Raw genomic sequence first — 21,293 nt, 5'->3', positions numbered from 1 at the left:
CTATCAGATAGAGTCTATCTGACATGAATTGTTATGACTATGTTTCCTTTGTTTATTTCTCTCTCTCTCTTTTGTCTATTTTTAATAACCATTTTTAAACTGCAAAAACCTTGGAAGCTTGTAAAAAAAAAAGAGGGGAAAAAAAGAATGTCACCCTGTCTTTTTCTTACACCTGTAAACTTTGTGAAAATTGAGTTGGTTTGAAGTTGAAGAATCTGGAATCTGGACGCTGGACTCCACCCACCAGTACAATGCTGCCATCTGCTGGTCATTTGCTGTAACAGCTACTATTCCTCACGTGGGTGGGATCCAGAACTCGTTTCTTTATTGATCAACATCGCCTGTCAATCATTTCAACGGCCGTTCTAATTGGCTGTCAAAGTCGGCAGTGCTCCAACAACAGCTCCACCCCTCTTCACCATGCTGCCCATTGGCGAATCTGAAGTTACGCTTGAACATTATTCTTTAAAGTTTCTACGGTGACTTTAAGCCGTAAGCAGAGTGTTCTCTTAGCCTTGGATCACAAGACGGTCCGTCATGGATGATTTTCAAAATAGTGTTTGCACTTTTTACTTGTTTGGTCCGTATATCTACTTAAACGTTCAAATTTCAAATATAAAGTGTTGACCCTGTGGCCACGGATGTTACAATTATGTACGGGTCTTTAGAAGTACCCGTATCTTCTGTATTGTTAAATAAAAAAGCATTTTAATCCAATTGGTGGCCATTTTCTCATAGAGTTATAATTTATCAGGGTGCAGTACACCTTCCAACCGATAGGGTTCGTAATTGAAAGCATGGATAAAAACAGAAAAAATTGCCACCAATCGGATTAAAATGCTTTTTATTGAACAATACGGAAGAAACGGGTACTTTTGGGGGCCCGTACACAATTGTAACATCCGTGGCCATAGGGTAAGCACTTTATATTTGAAATATAAACGTTCATGTAGATGCACGGGCCAAAAATGGAGAAAGGTCAAACACTATTTTGAAGATCATCCATGACTGTCAGATAATATATGCCAGTCACGTATCAGGGCTATGTGAATGGAGGGATCGAGGATATGGGAGGGATACGTTACGTTACTAGCGTAACGGAAGCAGAGATTCACTAGCACCACCAGCTTCTCAAAACTTGGTTGTGTTGCTTTCACAACAGAAGAGTGAAGACACGCTCACATCTGCATCTCACAGCCACACAACTGTCCCTACAGCCAGGTCACACCATGTCAGCTCAGATCATCAGTGGCAAAGAGGTCTCAGCGTAAGTTGATTTCATTTATCTTATTAATAGTACATACTTTGAATGGATGAAGCATGCTATAATGAGCCATGCTGTCTGTGTGCGGCGGGCTAACTCCTGTTGCTTCTGATGTCAAGTTCTATATTGTTATTATTACATGAATCAATTCATTCATTGAACTGAGTCATCTTGGAATCTTAAAAACTTCCTTACAAGAGCTGGCCTGGCTGGTACATGTATTAATTGTCTTGAGCTTGAGTGACAATGAATGGATTGTTATAAAGTGGCATTGTGTGTTGACCACGTGTATCAAAATCAATAATGCAGGGATTTTTAATATGACATGTTTGTATCCTAATAATGATTGGACTGAGAAATGAGCAAAACTGGACGTAGGAGTGTATGGCCAGGTTTGAATTGGTGCCATATACCCTCTGAAGTCAGGTCAGGGTCAGCCTTGGCCACTGTTTGTGAAGATTAATCGGTTAGGTATTATGTAATAAGTTTATATATTGTGGCCTTTGCCCTTTACGCATGGGGAGTGACCTGTGGTGATGTTGACAGAGACTTTTATGGCATTCTTCAGAGCTGATTATTGCCAAAACAATGCCTTTGCATTCCTATTTTTCACTGCCTATATAGGTTTGTAAACAAAACAAACAATGCAAATAAATGACAATTACCACTATGTTGTAAGCATGTCAGTAAGCACTGCCAAAAGCACATGCACTTTCAAAGTTGTGAAAGTAGACAAAAGATGACTTTGATAAGTGCACAATAATCAGTGGCACATGCTTGTCACAAGACGGATGGCCTGCAGCCAACTGCCCCCGGCCCTCACACTACCTATTAGGTAATTATTTAATGCAAATCACTGATCAGGGGTCCATTCATCATCACCTCCATGTACAGTATTTGCATTTGTCCTGCTGCTGCTGTCATTTGGAGGTCGATTTGTACAAGCTGATATGTACTTGGGATAGTGTGTGTGGTGGAGCAGTGGTTCTCAACCTTTCAGGCCGTGACTCCCCCCCAAAATAATCATGTTTGAACTGGGGACCCCCCACCCTGACAATCACTTGTCAGGGTCAATTATTGAGTCATTACATTTAGTTTGACTCGGTTCCACAGATAAATATTGTGAAAATAGCCGATCTACAAGCTCACAACGCCTTGCAACTGTAGATTTCACAATGTTTGCCTCTTTCTTGCCAATGTTTGAGCAGTTTTTATAGTGTACTTTGTTGATAACGTTTGATGCAGTAATGTTCTTATTTATTTTCTTTATTTCTTTTTAAATTGTCACTTCACTGTTATCTGGGGATCCCCACTGGGGGTCCTGACCCACAGGTTGAGAACCACTGTGGACTGGAGACAGGTGTTGTTCGTCTTCTGGTTTCTTGAGCCTATGATGCGTGAAATTAACCTTCTTGCACACAGGGTCAATTTTGGGAACGGCTCTTAGTTTGCACGTTCAGGCAATTGCAATTCCTGGAATTAAGTTATTCCAGGAAGGCTTTGACCTTATACTGTACCTTCATCAGAATGCAACAATACAAGTGTGGATGCCCATCACTTGTATGATTCTTTTCCTTAGCTGATCAGTGGTGGGTAGGAATGGATGACATTTTGATCCAATCAAGGCTATTTTATAACCCTTGAGTGTAAGGGTAGTATTTAAGTTGTGAATGCATTATGATATGATAGAGCATGTCTGGCTCAGAAGACATTGGCATATAGAACATTAGTTAAAGCGGCACTATGTCACTTTTATTTTTAATGAATAAAATGTAATTTGGTTTTGTCCAATCTGGATGGTAGAGTATGTTAACACAATATAACTTATATAATTGGGGTGGTTGTATTTAGTCCCCCTGCTCTTCTTTTGAGACATTTAGATCGTGTCAAAGGTCATGTCTCACCTAGACGCAGGGTCAAGAGTCAATTTATCTCCTGAGCAAGCAGGCAGGCTCTATTAGCTCAATGGTAAAAATGTCAGCACTTGCGTAGGATACCGGGTTCAAATCCGGAGTAGAAGAGGAAAGTTACATAGTGCAGCTTTAAGTTCGAGGTCAGTTTGTTTTGTCTGAACTATGTCACTTAGAAATATTGCTGTGTCATTGTGTTGAGTCATAAAAGTTAGCTAATGCACTAACAAATGGTTGTTGGTTGGTAAGAATCTGGTGTGGTTATTGGGGATTGAAGGCTCTTGAGAGAATCCTACACCTTTTAGGACTAGTAAAGAGATTAGAATCCATTCTGCGACGTTTCACAGAAACCCCCTTTTGGCATTCATTCAGAAGCGTTGTGTTGCCTATAATATAGTTGTGGTGGGGGTGGGGTTTCTGAAAGAAGTAGCCGTCCATGTAAGAGACATTTGTGTCACTGTCACTCGGACCAGTGTAAATCACATGATCAGGTGCCCAACCCCTGTAAGACCAAAAGCACTGGCAAAAGTTGCGACCCAAGACTTTCATACATACATACATACATACATACATACATATTGCATAAACATATATACAACTCATTTTCAAGGCCTGAGCAACACAATCATTAATTTCTGAAGCAGTTCCAGCTTGATTACACACTTTAATGTTTGATTAGTTGTATGTATAAAGCATGCATCTTGTGCTTAAGCTCTGCTTTTCCCCCACCAGTGCCATACATGTTTATATGACTGCAGGAAAGCAAGATCAAAACACTTAATCGTTATCTTCTTTAAGCCTGTCTGATGATGTGCCTATGCTTTGCATCATCTTTAAACGTATTGCAATGTTTGTCCCTGTTCTCTATTGGCATTAAGATAAAGTTTGGACCATTCACCTGAAATGTGAATGACTTGCTGCAATGGCCTGGTGTCCACTCAGAGATACTATTTTATCACAAAATGTTCAAAGTATCAACTGTCGATCTCTTCCAAAACAAGAAGTCGTGATAAAACCCAAAGAAATGGCACAAACAGCCTGACCAGCCTTACAAAGGAAGGCGTTTTTGAAATGCAAAGCAGGTGTGCATGCTACTTCTAGTTGGCGGGGGACTGTGGGTGCACAGCTACAGAACAAACATTTTGGCACAGGATTGCATTTTTATTGTGCAACTTCAGGCTGCTAGCGTGGTCCGTCATGGTGCATTCACCAGATCATCAGGGTTGTTTTTATTACTGTCTTTATTACTTTACGTTCTGCTGGTTCGCTGGGCCATGACTTCTCTCCTCACCTCTCTCAAACTTCCCTTCGCTTCATGGGCTGCCAAGCCTGCCAGGCCATGGAGGTCTATAGCTTCAAAGGTCTCTGGCAAAACAGCATCCGTGTGAAAACTGTCCAGTTTCTTTAACCACATGAACCCTAGCACATGAACCATATTCTAGGGTGAAGAGATTTGGTGTGTTATACAGACCACTGGGTGACTGGTCAATTAAGTATAATGTGTAAGTGGTTAAACAGGCCATTCAGACATTATGCCTAATTTTAGACTTTGTCGCATGGCGGGGTGGACGGAAATAGTGGATTATCAACATGATGTGAAGTGTCATGGTTTTCAGTAGAAAATCTATTAACATGGCCATGCAAAATAGAAATGTAATGTTTAAATTGTTTTGTTTGTAACCCAAGACTAAAATCTAAATCCTCTTCCTCTCTTTCTGGACCCCAGCCAGGTGAGGGAGAGGCTGAGGAAGCAGGTGCAGCAAATGAAAACCCAGGACCCCAATTTCAGTCCTGGTCTGGTGGTCTTACAGGTCAGTGCAAGATGGTAATTATTATGGATCTGGATGTTATCCTGTTAATGGCTATTGTTACTAAGGCTGGGTACAATAACGGCATTACCGCAATACCGTGGGTTTGTGATGCATACCGTGGGGTTGAGCTCATTAATTGCAAAAAAAAAAAAAAGCCTTGTTGTTTTTTTCACTGTGGTAATACAAATTACATACCGCCCCAGTCCTGCACTAGTTATTGTTACCGGCTATTACTACTATTACTATGCACTTTCTCAGGGCTTGCCCTTTCCAGCTTGTCCTCAGCGGGTAATAATTTGTTTCATTAACCACATTAACCCTGGTGTCCTTATTTTGGGCGTGTCATTCAAGGTGAAAAAATGTCAGTAGAAAAAGTCCTTTTGCACACCTACTAAAATGAACAGGTGCGTCAGAGAATGAACTTGAAAGCTATTCTATGATGTCATAATGATGACATCAGGAATCTTCATATACTGTATGTGCATAATAGGGACACAGACAGACAGACCCACAGACAGACAGACCCACAGACAGACAGACCCACAGACAGACAGACCCACAGACAGACAGACCCACAGACAGACAGACCCACAGACAGACAGACCCACAGACAGACAGACCCACAGACAGACAGACCCACAGACAGACAGACCCACAGACAGACAGACCCACAGACAGACAGACGGTCTTGCTGACGGACAGATAGCGATTTGTGGGTTAATAGATATATATTACTGGAGAACCGCCGGTCTAACCCTCCTCTCCCTCGGCACTCCACTCCGTTGGGTCCTCTGCGATACTCAAGTTGAAGTCGGTCGGACAGTTCTCCAGATACGTGAAGACATAAACAGATTTCGCACATTTATAGACTGATGTTTGTCTACAAAATGGTGCATTTATATAGTACGTCTGTTCGCCCATTCACACACCGACGGTGGAGGAAGCCATGCAAGGCGCCGACCTTGCTCAGTTAGGGGTTCCCAAGCGTCTGCTCTGGCTCCTGAGCCACTGCAGCCGAAGCGTGATGAAGGAGGTCTTGTACGTTAGTTGCGGTTTAGTTGTGGTTCTTCTGGCAGCGGGTCTGTGGGGGATAATGACGGGCGTTGAAGAGAAAAGATGCAGCATGACTTACATGTTTGAATACCCAGAGTACCGGCGGGTGGCGCTGCCTCATCGCGTGTCCAGGTTGTATCCAGCGTATCGTCTGTACCTGTACGGGGAGGGGCTCTACGCTAAGGAGACCCGAGCTCTCAATCTCACGGGGGCTCCCGTGCTCTTCCTGCCTGGAAACGCTGGCAGTTACCGACAAGCTCGTTCCCTGGGCTCGGTGGCTCTCCGCAAGGCAGAGAACATGGAGGGGGGAGTCCACCTGAACGTCTTCACGGTGGACTTCAACGAGGAGCTGGTGGCTCTCTACGGCGGCAGTCTGCGTCGGCAGACCCACTTCGTGCACGAATGTATACAGGCCATCCTCCGCCTCTATAGGGACACGGAGTCGCCCCCTCGTAGTGTGGTTCTGGTGGGTCACTCCATGGGAGGGGTGGTGGCCCGTGCTCTGTTCACCCTGCCCCGCTTCAGCCCTCATCTGGTCAGCCTCATCATCACCCAGGCCTCTCCTCACCTAGCCCCCGTGCTGGCCCTCGACACATTCCAGCTGGACTTCTACTCGGTGGTGAGACAGAGGTGGGTGGGTCACGCAGAAGACCTCCGCGGTGTCACCGTCCTGTCTGTGGGAGGCGGCTACCGTGACTACCAAGTACGCTCTGGCCTCACGTCCCTTCCCTGTCCCCCGGGAGACCCCAGCAAGCTGGCCATGGTGTCAACTGCAGTTCCTAGGTTATGGGTCTCCGCTGATCATGGCGCTATATATTGGTGTTTAGAGTTTGTTCTCGCCGCTGTCCGTGCTGTCTTCGATCTCATTGAACCTGATACAAGACAGTTCTCAGTGGACCCAGAGAGGAGGAGGTCAGTTCTGAGCCATCACTTCATTAGACATCCTGTCATGATGCTGGGGGCGGAACCTCCAGAGACCTCCATCTCTTTCTCAGATTCTCCGGAAGCTTGGAGCGAAGTGAACACACTGCGTCTGGCTTACAGCACACCAAAGGATGGACAGGTCAAGTACTTTCTGTTTGCGCTGTCCAGTCGGAGGAAAGCTTACAGCCACTTCTACTGTCGCAGCAGCAACTTGGAGATGACCAGCTGGGTCTTTGGTTGCACACAGAGGATTGGCTCTGTTTGTGTGCATGCGGTGGATCTGTCTTTGGGAACGGAGCTCCTCCCAACATACAAGGTTGTCACCCTGAGTCTCAGCGACCTGTCCTCTGTGTCTCATCTGGTGGTCAGTGCGTCCAACACCAATGGCAAACGGTTCACAGTGGAGTGTGAGTGGCAGAGGCAGGAGTCTCAGATGATGTCGCTTCCCGTACCACATGTCATGTCCTTTGGTTTGACTGTTACGGATGTTGTTATTAACTCCTCCTGCCTGCTACACACTGTCCAACTACAGCACTTTCATCAGGTTTATCAGGCTTTCCACATCACCATTGCAAGCCACTGCACAGTACAGAAAGACAGAATGTCCGATATATACAGACTGATGGTACCATGGTTCAGGGAAGACTCTTTAACCACAGTCAGTGTTCCATCTGTAACGGAGATCTCGGGGATTCTCCACACCAGCAGACCAGACAACACCTCCTCTGTTATTCTACAGATGCACACTGCTCCCAACTGCCATTATAAGTTGTCGGTGAGGACTTCATTTCCCGGAGTCCTTGTGCAGGTGTTGAGGTTCTCTTGGCACATGTTACCTGTTTACGTGGCTGTAACGCTCCTCCTAGCCTGCGGGGGGCAGCTGTCTTCCATCCTGAGGACACGCCGGGTGCTGGACATGAGCGAGGCGGTTGCCGGCGGTCTGCAGCCTCACAAAGTGCATGTTCCTGTTTACATTCTACACCTGCTGCTTGGCTGCAGCTGGTTTCTTGAGGCCTGGTCCATTCTTGGTCTCCCCTCCGCGGATGACCTCCCCCCTACGTCTCCTGATGGTTCCTTCCGTGAGGGCATGGCTCCCGTGGAGGAGTGGTCTCGCCTCCTGTCCCCTCTCCTCTACGCGTTGGGGGCGGGCATGGCATTCTGGGGCAGCGCCCTGCTCCGCCTTCTTATACGCCTGCTGTCACTGATACTGGCTCCACTAGTACACAGACCGTCGGTGTCTCGACACTGCGGTACTCTGCGTCTCCGCACGCAACTCCTCCTCATCCTGTCTCTCACCGCACTGGGTGGGACTTCCTGTGGAGCCCTGTCAATCTTTCTTAGCTTCCTGCTCCACCTGTACAGGGTACTGAGACTACAGATGACCGAAAGCTCTCTGAGTCGCGTGCCAAATTTAGCGCCCCGGAAGCATAAAGACGCAGAGAACCATTCTCTGCGTCTTTATGCTTCCGGGGCGCTAAGGGAGCTGAGGAGCTGGGTCCTCCGTAGGCCTAAGGAGAGTAACGGCGCCCCCTTGCAGTCGGAGCATGCGCTGCAGGAGACGAGGGACGACCTGCAGCTCCACCTTTGTCTGTCGGCGCTCTTCGCGCTTCCCGTCGTGCTCGGTGCGCCCTCGCTCATCCACTGGGCGCGCAACCTGAGGTATTCCACCCGGTTGGATCCTGACCCCTGTTGGCCTCACATAGTACCGCTACTCGCTGCCCATGTGCTGCTCATGAACTCAGACGCTCTGAAACTGGGTACCAGTAAACTCCTGCCTCTGACCGCCCGTCTCCCTCTGCCCCTGGCCGTTGCCATGGTGATCTTCTCTCCGCTCCACCTCTACAGAATCACCTACTTCCTGTCAGCGGCGCTGGTACCCCTGGCTGTTTCCTGTCTGCTCTGAACGGTGTCTGGCTGATATTTAGCCCACATTAGCCCACATGAGTCCTCTAACAGAAGAACCTCAGTCTGTCCAGCTCAGTGATACTCAACCTTTTGAATTTCAAGGATCACCCGGTTTGATACGCATTAGGCCATGCATTAGGCCATGCATTAGGCCATGCATTAGGCCATGCATTAGGCCATGGACACCATTTTTGTTAAAACAAATAAAAACTCTGGGACCCCAATCTACACTGTAACACCCTCTGTGTTCAATTAACTCTGGGAGTGTACAAATCCTTACGGGTTCCATTTGGTTCCATTTGAACACTCAAAGTTACAGACCCGTAAAGGGTCCGTTTGGACCCCAGGTGGTCCCCGGACTAGGGCTGTCACAATTACTACATAATTGCCTACAATTATTTGAGATAGTCGATTTTTTTTGCATAATGATCATAATCATCCTCATCATTTCCATGTTAAAAAGTTTCATATTTTCAAACATTTTCAAAATGAGTGGAAATAACCGTTCTACAAGCATGTTTTGAAGCATTATAAAAGTCATTAAATATGTATGTTATTTGTCATATCTGCCCTGTGCAACTTTTGTTTACAAAGCCTAAAAGCCAAACAAATGTAATTTCGATTCATAAGTTCCAACATTCCAATGTTTAATCACAGAAACACAATTAAATCATTGGTGTCCATGGGTCCTTCAAATAGTCTTAAAGTCAATATTTATTTTGTAAAGCATTGAGGTGCTTCTATGTGCCTGGCATCATTGAAGGCAACCTAAACAGTTAGCGTCTGTCTTCGTGCACAGTGAATCAGGGCACGAGCCTGAAAAGGTGCCTACAAGAAGACCTTGTAGATTGGCTATTTTCACTATTTGTCGAATGTTCGTCGGATGGAAAACATTTTCAACGAAATGTTTTAAATTTAAATGTTAAGCCTAAAAGTAGCCAAGTGGACATATTTTCTAAAATCAACTTTATTTTTATTAAAATATAGCAGATCTGTAAGCTCACAAAGAGTTGCAACATGTTGTGTGCTTAAATTTCTGCTATTTTCGCTATTGGCTACATGATGTAATGTATAATGAGTGTATCTTTTCCGTATGTTGCAATCTGTGGTGTTGCATGTAGGCTTGCGTTTCAGCCTGATACTTATTAGCTTGATATTTGCAAAATACAGACCAGTGTTAATCTTGAGAGCAAATTTAAATTTGGTCATAGTCTTTTGAAAATAAGTCATTTTAGTAAATATCAAGGTTTTAGTCAACTAAATCTACAATTGATTTAGTTGACAAATGTATATTTAGCAGTCTGTGATGGTGCCATAATGCCTGATTTATACTTAGCTGCGTGCCGAAAATAGCTGGTACGTGTAGCTGATCTACAAGCTCACAACGTGTCGCACTGCGACACGTTGTGAGCTTGTAGATCAGCTACACGTGCCCGCAACCAAGCATAAAATTACTCGCCTTATTCCTACTGGATCTCTTCTCCAGTAGTTCTCCCTAACAGTTTAGTCTAGTTTGTATTTTTTGACAAAACTGTCAATATATTTAGTCATAGTTTTCATCACCATAGCTTAGGTTTTATTTAGTTTTCGTCAGTGAAAAAAGGCAGTCGACGAACATTTTTCGTCACAGTTTTAGTCAACGAATTTAACATTAACACAGTCAAGATGGCTGACAGTCTGCTCATACAGGCATTGAACAACAGCAATGGCATAGAACTGACATGATGGGTGTCATTTATTTGTAGGTGGGAGACCGAGATGATTCAACGCTTTACATCAGCATGAAGCTCAAAGCAGCTGCAGAGGTAAAAGAAATCCAGTTTGTCTTGATATTTATTTTTCATTATGCCTGTATGTATAGCTTACATGTTTGCGATCTTTCTGTTTTTTTAGAACTAACCCGCCTGTTTCTTTGTGAACAGATCGGAATAAACGCAACACACAAGAAACTTCCCAAGACCGCTACCGAGGATGAGGTGAGGGATGGGGTCCCTACGCTACAATTAACTACACACACACACACACACACACACACACACACACACACACACTCTCACACACACACACACACACACACACACACACACACACACACACACACACACACACACACACACACACACACACACACACACACACACACACACACACACACACACACACACACACACACACACACACACACACACACACACACACACACTGTGTCTGCCTTCATGGGTGGCCGTGGCTCAGGACGTAGAGCGGCTGTGTTTGGAACTGGATGGTTAATGGTTCAATCCCTCCTGTCCAAGTGTCCTTGAGCAAGACACTGAACCTCCAACTGGCCATGTGTGTGTGTGTGTGAATGTGTTGTACATTGTAAAGCGCTTTGATTTTGACCACAGGCAAATGTGATTTGTTTTTAGAGTGACTATTCAGACATTGTCTACCTATCTGCAATGGTTGCTGTGGTAAAGACGTAATGACAGGTTTGAATAATGCTTAATATTACATACAAACAAATCTGTTTCCCTGTGGGTTTTTGCTGTACAGACTCGATAAATTAGAAACCAATGTGATTCCAATCTGGATAGGCCAAACATCGGACTTGAGCTGGCAGTCTTAACATAGCCTTTGGGATCTACAGTAGTTGACTAGATACATAAATCCAGACCATTTACTTGTCCATAGATTCTCCGCAGTATCAGAGAGGTGAACGAGGACTCGTCTATCCACGGCCTTATCGTTCAGCTGCCTCTGGACTCCATCCACAAGGTTGACACAGAGAAGGTCACCAATGCTGTGGCCCCAGAGAAGGACGTGGATGGGTGAGAACCGACACCAGCTTGACATGACAATCCACCTGGTTGAAATGACAAATAATGTTTATTTGTGCAGAATGACTGCTCTTTTGAAGCAAGTAGTTATATGACATTATTGGGTGCTCATAGTCGCACAATAAAACAAGAATGTATGACAGCTGTATTTGCTGGGCAATGCCTTTTGATCTGGCCTGACTTGTGACAGTACATATTATTATTATTGAAGAATTATTATATTATTGAGGATTAAAGGGGTTCCATCGTGCCTCAAGCCCAAAACAGGCTGGTCCGGTGCATCACAAGACACATAGCAGGTAAGAAGATAGCACTGAGATGAAGCCTTTTCTTTAATGTAACAGGGTGCAAGGCATGAAAGACAATATTTCCATGTTCTTACATCTTCGTCAGGTCATGACCTGACAAAGACGTAATAAATAGTCCGAGATGCTCCAGTGCTTTCTACCTGTTATTACGTATATTATTTGTTTCAGCTTAGAAAAACTCATGTCCTGTGTTCTTCCAAAATCTGTGTATTGATTATTGATGTGGATTGTTCTCTGTATTGGTTTTCAAATTCAAAGGCCAGGGGAAGTTGCCTCTGTCACTGTTGGTCCTGGTGAATCAGAGAGTCCCTCAACAACAATATAAATGACAATGATGAACCCATTGCCTTCTGTCATGGAGTGATGATTTGCTCTTAGGGTCCAAATCAGCCATATGTTGTGTTTAGAATGGGGAAGAGGTATGAGTTGCTGGCCCAGTGTTCATATAGTTCATCTGTTGTCTGTATATAAGGCTGACCAGCATCAATGCAGGGAAGCTGTCTCGTGGAGACCTGGCCGACTGCTTCATCCCCTGCACTCCAAACGGCTGCATGGAGCTCATCCGACAGACTGGTGAGTAGAGGCTGGGCGATATGACTTGAAATCAATATCACGATTACTTCAAACCTTTGCCTCAATTACGATTTAATGAATGGTTCTTTTAAAACAGTGAAAGTAGTAGATCTACAAGCACACAATGCATCGCGATGTGACGCATTGTGAGCTTGTAGATGGGCTATTTTTACTCTACTGTATTATTAGAAAGGACTTGAATGTAGTTTTGACTGAAGTGACCATTTGTCCGCTTGTCCACAGGTGTGTCCGTGGCAGGGAAGAGAGCGGTGGTGATTGGCCGCAGTAAGATCGTGGGCGCGCCCATGCATGACCTTCTGCTGTGGAGCCACGCCACTGTCACCACCTGTCACTCAAAGACCGCAGACCTCCCCGGAGAGGTAATTGATTGGTTGAGATTCATCAACCAACCAGCAATCACACCATGACTAGCAAGGCATCTATACCGATGACATGCACACGTGTTCCAAGTGTCTCACTTAAAGCTGCAATCCCTATCTTTCATGTCCTAACCCGGGATTTGAACCGGGGTCCCGAGAGCGCTGACAGTTTTATTACAACCAGTACTGTGGTCCTGCCCGACCACAAGGATCTTAATGTCTCAATGGAAGAGTAGGGAGACCACCTCCAACCATTGCAGATGTTTTAGTTATATTGTATTATAATATTCTACCATACCGATTGGTCAATATGACATTTTATTCACACAAAAAGTCACTCAAATGCCAAACATATTTTGATTGATTCGTTTATATGTCCGTAAGGAAATGTGTCTTTTGCCCAACAGTCATCAGACCAATAACAGAACATACATTTTGATACAAATTGCATGCCTAGCAAGCAGATAGGCAGATTTATTATGCACCATTGTCGATTATGGGTTATATGCCGTTTTTTTGTGCTGTTTTACTTTATTTGGACTTCTAAATCTCAATGTTTTTTATTTGTTTGCATTACTATTTTTATCCACAATGTGGATCAAGCTCAAAGTACAATCATTTGCCTGCAATGTTGCAACAGCTGTATTGTAATCACGTGACAGTAAAACCCTTGATCCTTGATTATCTGTCATGCGATAAGCCCTTTGTCACCTCATTTGATCTTTTTATTAATTAATTATTATTTTGAGATTTATTTAACCAATTTCAACCTGGCGTCCCTATTTGGCCATGTCATTATAGGTGAAAATGTTCACAAATTACGAATAGTGCCAACGTTGTGAGCTTGTAGATTTGATATTTTCAACAAAACAAATAAGATTTTGAAAGTATAAAAGGGCTTAAGTGGTTAAGTTGCATGGAGAAGGTGGTGTTGTGTAGTTGATGCATTGAACTTATTGAGCCACCAGGGGGCTCCTGAGCAGCACATTTCATGCAGAGATTTGTCCTTTGCTGTCTCCGTCCAGGTGGGCCGAGCAGACATCCTGGTGGTCGGCATCGGTAAGGCGGAGATGGTCAAAGGGGAATGGATCAAGAAGGGAGCGGTCGTCATCGACTGTGGCATCAATCACATTCCTGGTTGGTAAAACATTCAAACAAATTACAGCTTCTGACACCATTGTATGTACGTTTAACCACTAAGGGAAAAAGTTAAGTTAGACAAAGTAATCTACAAAGTAAAAACATATTTACAAAATTAATTTGAGGCCACAGGAGCCCTAGCGTCCCTGGGGGTAAACACATGGCGAAAATGGCAGATTGTCGGGTTGTGATGCATTGTGAGCTTTGTAAATCAGCTATTTTTGGCAAAAAAATATTTGTAGACTAGAGGTGAACATTAATTTTTAACTGAAAGATTATTGTTAGTTTTTGTACACCTTTTTAACTGAGCGTTTATTTTTGTACACTGACCTCACATGTTTTTTTCCCCCTGTTTCCCCCTCAGATGAGACCAAGGCAAGTGGGAAGCGTGTTGTGGGTGACGTGCACTTCACCTCCGCCAAGGAGCAGGCTGGCTTCATCACCCCGGTGCCTGGCGGAGTTGGACCCATGACTGTAGCCATGCTCATGGGGGTACGTACGAAGTGTCCCCCCCCCCACTGTTGTCAGATTTTGCAAGAGAAATACTGTAAGCAGCCAGGTCTATGAAAACGAGCCCAAAAGAAGCGACTATAGGCCACATGAGCACTTAAAACTTATATACATTGGTTATTTGAAAATAGCCGATCTAAAAGCTCACAATTCGCGACACGTTGTGAACTTGTAGATCTGCTATTTTCAAATAGATCTAGAAAAGAAAAAGTGAAATATCTGGAAAATATTCAGAAAAATAATTTCAGATGGCGGGGGGGGGGGGGGGGGTCTGCGGAGAAATACATTAATTTGGGTGTCCTTGACATGCAAATGTTTGAGAACTGGTTTATTTAATAATAGTGTCTGACTGACTGACTGAGAGAGAATTATTTTTTTGCACCTTGATTAGTGACGGAGAGTAAAGGACAGCATAGGAAGGGGAGTCGAGCACTCTGTTACTCAACGATGACGTGTTTGTGTGTCTGTCTGTCTGTCTGTGTGTAGAACACAGTCCAGAGTGCACAGCGTTTCCTGGACCACCACCAGCCAGGGAAATGGGACATGACGTACACCAAGCTGAACCTGCAGAGGCCTGTGCCGAGGTTAGCTCCGTCTCTCTCATCCCCCCTGCTGCACGGGTGCTCCTTGTGTGCAGTCAAATGAATTATGATGCATCTGTGGTGATGTTTGGGGCAACAGAAAGTTGTCTTGGGTGCATTCGGTATAGAAGGCAGTCCTATCCACATGCGGCTATTGTTCCTGGGATAGAAAGCCTTAAAAAATTAATTAAAAGAAGCAAGCTGCTTTTTTAATTCACTTATTTATCTTGCACGTGAGCATTGTGTGACACAGATGTCTTTAAATTAGCATTTTTGCTTCTATAAGTGTAACACTGAACTATTCAACTAACCCTGCAGTGACAAATTTACATATTACATGACTAAAGATGCTGAGATTAATGTGAAATCTATATTGCGCTTTTCTAAGAACTGCAAGTTCTTAAGAACTGCAAGTTCTTAAGAACTGCAAGTTCTTAGAAAAGGGGGGAAGAAAAGCCAGATGATCAGATATCTCTGCCTACTGATACATCTGGGGAAATCTAATGAACTGGGCTAAGATGGAGAGAACCAGTGCTAACCAATCCTGATGCCATTCCAGTATGAACGACTGGCCTGCAGTCTTTGCATTGGTTCCACGATGCTGTTATTGTTCTTTAATCTTCAAATAGTTTCCTTCCAGTTTTAGCTCATTCATTGAATTTAGATTCAATGAATGAGTCACCGGACGTGTCGGTATTCGGAGGTATTCGGGTTGTCTGACTACATGAGACTACACTTAAAAGAGAGGGAGCCCCTGCCTCACAGTGGAACTCTTTATTTGGGGTCCTGTGAGACTTTTACTTGTTCTCTGACGGATACGTTGTGTGTATGTTTCTGTGCACTTACCTCTGACAGTGACATAGTGATCTCACGCTCCTGTGTGCCCAAGCACATCGAGCGTCTGGCCAAAGAGGTGGGCCTGTTCTCTGACGAGGTGGAGCTCTACGGACAGACCAAGGCCAAGGTCCAGCTGAGCGTCATCAAACGCCTGCGCTCCCAACCTGATGGAAGATACGTGGTGGTCACTGGGTATGGATTGATCGGCTGTCCATTTGGTTCCATTTGTACGCTCTCAGAGTTGAATTAACACTGAGGATTTTACATCGTAAGTTGTAGTGCCAGGGGTAAAAATCATGTCAAAAAGGGTGGTCCCCTGGCCTAACGCAAGGGTTCCCAAAAATGTTCAGGCCGCGACCCCCTAAAATAATCTAATTTGAAGTGGGGACCCCCCACCCTGACTTGTAGGCATTACATTTAGTTTGACTCGGTTCCACAGATAAATATTGTGAAAACAGCCGAAGTGTGAAGCGTTGTGAGCTTGTAGATCGGCTATTTTCACTATGTTTGCCTCTTTCTTAAGTAATATTTAACAATTTGGCCAATTTGGTATTAAAAAGAAGCCTAACACATATCAAACTGGGGGTCCTTGTGAAATTGCTAAGTTTGAGAATCACTTCATTGGAGAATAACACATTTACAACAGCTGCTGTACGGTATAACTTTTGTTGTTGACTTTAGTTGTTGACGGTGATATTATCTTCTGTCTCTAGCATCACCCCCACCCCCCTGGGGGAGGGGAAGAGCACCACAACCATAGGACTGGTCCAGGCCCTGGGAGCCCACATGAAGCGCAACGTCTTCGCCTGCGTGCGGCAGCCCTCCCAGGGACCCACCTTCGGCATCAAAGGTCAGTGTGATTACAGTCCACTCACTGATGGCTGTTATGTGTCATTGATCAAGTATCATGTATCAAGTATCAAAGTAAAAGTACTAAAATGTGTCTATATTTTTTTAACTTTTGCGTCGCAATCATGACGCGTTGTGAGCTTGCAGCTCAGCTATTTTCAAATAGTCGAAGTATAAAATAGTGCTTAATAGAGTGGTTGATGTACATTTTGTATTACAAACTATTAACTAAAGCTGTCAAATAATTGTAGTGGGGTGGAGTAAAAGGTACAATATTTGCTTCTGAGATATAGTGGTTTAAAGGTAAGTATAAAGTATTGAAAAATGGAAATACTCAAGAAAAAGGACCCCGAAAAGCCCAGTACAGTAGTAGTAGTATATAGTAAATATACTTAGTTACTTTACTTTCCACTGCTGTGCCATTAGTTTAACGTCTGTTTATTTTTTCCCCCATGTGCAGGAGGTGCGGCCGGAGGCGGCTATTCACAAGTCATTCCAATGGAGGAGGTATTGCACAGCATGCTCTTTTTCAGTTACGCAGTGTTAATTTGGACAGCACAATTTTATTTAGTTTAGTCATAGTCTTTTAAATAAAATGCCATTTAGTTTATCATATTTTAGTCTTCTGAAAAGTTTTTCTTAGTTTAAGATCTTTCGTATTGACAGATTTTACACTTGGTTGCATGCTGAAAATAGACGATCTGCAAGCTCACAACGCGTCGCGTTGCGAGCTTGTAGATCTGCTATTTTCAGAGTGCAACACCCGAGCGCATCAAAACATAATGACTTGTCTTTTAGTTCTTATGGATCTCTTTCTTTTCCACTAGTCCCTCACTAACATTTTAGTCTAGTTTTTATTTGTTGACGAAATTGTCAATATATTATAGTCTTAATTTTAGTTATCATAACTTCGTTTTTATTTAGTTTTCGTCAGTGAATAAAGGTAGTCGATGAACATTTTTCGTCATAGTTTTAGTCGACGAAAATAACACTGCAGTTACGAAACGGTTATAGTTCACTGCAATGTCCTAGATTAAAGTGTGAATGATGATGATATGCATTTATTATGGTTTCAGTTCAACCTCCATCTCACCGGTGACATCCATGCCATCACCGCCTCAAACAACCTGGTGGCAGCCGCCATTGATGCCCGCATGTTCCACGAATCCACCCAGACCGACAAGGCAAATAACCCCTGTTTTTTTATTGTGATTCTCTTTGTAAGATTATGTCCCACATTATAACATGTCAATACATAGACAACACTGCCCCCCAGTGGTGTTATGACAATAGCATCGCTATGGAAGCCCATTTCTGCCACTGAATGTGTTTCTTGCAATTCCGACATTAAACCTCAAAAGTTCTCTCACAGTTGTGAGATAGGCCAGTGGTTCTCAACCTCTTTCATGTCCAGGACCCCCAAATTGATACATATTAGCCCGCGGACCCCCATTTGAAAAGATATACCAGAAGATGTTTACGGCATGGCTCTATAGCAGTGATTCTCAATTTCAAGGACCCCCACTTTGATATGCATTAGACCATTGGTTCTCAAAGTGGGGTCCGGGGACCCCCAGGGGTCCTTGTGGGAGTTCCAGGGGGTCCCCAGCTAAATGATAGATAGTTAGGGACCAATTGACCCTTATGGGTCTGTAACTCTGAGAGTGAACAAATGGAACCAAATGGACCCTAACAGGTCCATTTGGTTCCATTTGTACACACTCAGAGTTAAATTATTGATTTTACAATATAAATTGGGGTCCCAGAGATAGAAATGACCATTAAATGGGGGTCCGTAGCCTAATGCATGTCAAACTGGGGGTCCCAAATTAAAATGGTTGAGAATCACTGCTATAGAGCCGTAAGAATCTCCTCTTATGGGGGTCCCTGGCATATCTTTTGAAATGGGGGTCCGCGGGCTAATAAGTGTCAATTTGGGGGTCCTTGACATGAAAAAGTTTGAGAACCACTGCATTAGACTGTGGACCCCCATTTGATACCATTTTTAAATCTCTGGAACCCCATTCGACACTGTAACATTCTCAGTGTTAATTTAACTCTGAGAGTGTACAAATGGAATGGTTACATTTGTACACTCTCTGAGTTACAGACCGACTGACTTATGACTTATTTTCTATCAATTAGAAACCATGAAGCCTTGAATTCATGGAGATTTCTTTCATAAGGGGCCATTTGTTTAACACTCTGTGATTTTGCTGGGGAGCCCTTGGAACCCCCCTCAAGAACCTGTGAGATAGGCAATTGTGGCAACAGAATTCTCAATTCAGGCCTTTTCATTTGTACCGAGTGGTGGAAATAGGCTTCTATACAACATAGCTGAGATTGTGAATCAGATATTAATATTCTCTGTACTGTATGTGTCCTCAGGCTTTGTACACCCGGCTGGTGCCTCTCCTTGGAGGCCAGAGGCAATTCTCCCCCGTCCAGATCAACAGGCTCAAGGTAAAACAAACAAAGACAAAGAAGTTGTATTTATTAACATTTATTGAGCCAGGCATATGACACATAAGAACACATTCTTATGAACTGTATGAGGATGAGAGTAAATGTACCTCTTGATGGGGAGGAGATGTATACAAATATATAATAATAATGTGACAAAACATTCAATGCTGAGGGACAGACGAGACAATAGACCAGATGAGAATGTTTGAATGTTTCTAAACAAACAGGTATTTCTTGGTAGAAAGTCTATGGATATTTACACAGTAAATATAAAGTATAAAATAAAGTGTCCAGAACATTAGCTATTTCTAGTTTGACAACCTGTGGATATTTGGAACAAAATAATACATTTCTAATAGTCAATAACAATATGACAAGTGTCCTGTTCTTCTAGATATAAGGTGAATGAATAATACTGCTTCAATGCCGCGCTGCCGGTGTTATCTACCCGGAAATATGTTTTTGGTTGTGGTGATGATTCGGTCTATAACGGAGCTACTGTGTGTAAATAGCAACCACAAAAGACAGGGTAACAGAAGACGGGGACTTCATTGTAAACACAATGGAATGAAACAGGCAATAGATAACAGTAAGTTAACAATACAAGGTCTAATAACACCATGGGATGGGTCCCCTGTGGATCTCTGATGTCATGTTGATGATGTCAGTCTTGCCCAAATACAGAGGGACGGCGGTGCAGTGGTTTACGAGATTAGCTGCAGACAGACACACAAACACTCTTCTAGCTGTGATCACTATTTCTGTGAGGGGGGGGGGGAGCATTTGCATTTGCATTTGACAGTCTCTATGAGAATGTCCCTAAAGGAGACCTTGAAAGCTGTGTCTAGTTGTAGAAGTCTTTGTAACTCATTCCAGTCATCAGGTGCTGTGAATTGGAACACAGCACGACCAGAAGAGGTATTTGTTTTTTGGAGTCATTGACCCATTTGCCTCCATTCTGCCCACGACTGTGAGAGCAGAGTGGCATCTTTCAGGACTGTCCTGTCTTAACTAGATTAGGCCGGGGGGCAAAATTGCAATGTGACTTGAGGTCGGGGTTCACAAGACTGTGACAACAAACAATGAACAAAATGTTCATGGTTAACCGTTTGGCCGGTAACTGTTGAGAAATGTATAACCGGTTACTAACAATTAAATGTTTAATTTAATGTTATTTTATTATTTTTTTATATTCCCAAGATCCGGAGTGAGTCACAGACATACAGTACCTCTCAGGGTAATGGTTAATTAGTTATTGAGTTTCAGTTAATGGTTATGAAAAACATTCAAAACCATAAAAATTTAAATATTTTACATTGGAATATGGAATCTGTTCCAGGGGCCACAATAAAGGTCCCCAAGAGCCGGATTTTGCCCGCCGGCCACCAGTTGAAATAATATCTAGGCCCTAGATGGTTAGTTGACCGGTGTCCCCAGGGCTCTATACTAGACCCCTTTTTTCCCATGGCCTGGTTAATTTATTACAGTATGTATTATATTGATATAACGCCTTTTTCCAAAGCCCTTCACAATCTACAGTCCGTACGTACTGTATGTATGTATGTATGTATGTATGTATGTATGTACGTACAGTACGTACGTACGTACGTACGTACGTACGTACGTACGTACGTACGTACGGATATTGAACGTTCCCTAGAACCTTCCAATTTCTCTTCCTGAGCCGTCATCACCTCTCTGTGTGTTCCTCTTTGTGTGACGTATAGAAACTGGGCATCAACAAGACCGATCCCGCCACTCTGACGGACGAGGAGATCACCAGCTTCGCCCGTCTGGACATGGACCCCGACTCCATCACCTGGCACAGAGGTACACGCCCACTGTATGACATCACGCATGTGTCACACGTTACTTGGCTGAATGTTGGGCCCAGAATAGGAACACTAGGGTTCATGTGTTTAAACAGTATATACTCTGTTGTACGTGAAAATTGGGAAAATAC

The 21,293-nt window shown here is 43.7% G+C and overlaps 3 protein-coding genes across 3 annotated transcripts in view; all 3 read left to right on the top strand.

Moving 5' to 3' along the window:
* The window catches only part of klhl28 (kelch like family member 28), a 329,784-nt gene that overhangs the window by 24,414 nt on the left and 284,077 nt on the right, over positions 1-21,293 (top strand). The gene's annotated exons all lie outside the window — the stretch shown is intronic.
* The window catches only part of mthfd1b (methylenetetrahydrofolate dehydrogenase (NADP+ dependent) 1b), a 29,701-nt gene continuing 9,540 nt past the window's right edge, over positions 1,133-21,293 (top strand). Inside the window, exons 1-16 of the mRNA XM_080413896.1 lie at positions 1,133-1,267; positions 4,901-4,985; positions 10,613-10,672; positions 10,790-10,843; positions 11,541-11,677; positions 12,467-12,567; positions 12,811-12,947; positions 13,973-14,084; positions 14,452-14,579; positions 15,084-15,181; positions 16,034-16,207; positions 16,729-16,865; positions 17,325-17,371; positions 17,941-18,048; positions 19,253-19,327; positions 21,058-21,160. Of these exons, the coding sequence (XP_080270022.1) occupies positions 1,230-1,267; positions 4,901-4,985; positions 10,613-10,672; positions 10,790-10,843; positions 11,541-11,677; positions 12,467-12,567; positions 12,811-12,947; positions 13,973-14,084; positions 14,452-14,579; positions 15,084-15,181; positions 16,034-16,207; positions 16,729-16,865; positions 17,325-17,371; positions 17,941-18,048; positions 19,253-19,327; positions 21,058-21,160 (1,594 nt within the window). The 5' untranslated portion in view covers positions 1,133-1,229. The remainder of the gene's footprint in view (positions 1,268-4,900; positions 4,986-10,612; positions 10,673-10,789; positions 10,844-11,540; positions 11,678-12,466; positions 12,568-12,810; positions 12,948-13,972; positions 14,085-14,451; positions 14,580-15,083; positions 15,182-16,033; positions 16,208-16,728; positions 16,866-17,324; positions 17,372-17,940; positions 18,049-19,252; positions 19,328-21,057; positions 21,161-21,293) is intronic.
* Positions 5,932-8,865, top strand: LOC308074096 (GPI inositol-deacylase-like; the record flags this gene model as incomplete). The annotated part of the gene is made up of 1 exon (XM_080413430.1): positions 5,932-8,865. The coding sequence occupies one exon, from the start codon at positions 5,932-5,934 to the stop codon at positions 8,863-8,865; it is 2,934 nt and encodes a 977-aa protein (XP_080269556.1).

This window comes from Gymnoscopelus braueri (assembly GCF_963280865.1).
Source record: "Gymnoscopelus braueri genome assembly, chromosome: 19".
Lineage (NCBI taxonomy): Eukaryota > Metazoa > Chordata > Actinopteri > Myctophiformes > Myctophidae > Gymnoscopelus > Gymnoscopelus braueri.
The sequence above is the reverse complement of the archived record's forward strand: the minus strand, read 5'-3'. Positions and strand labels throughout refer to the sequence as shown.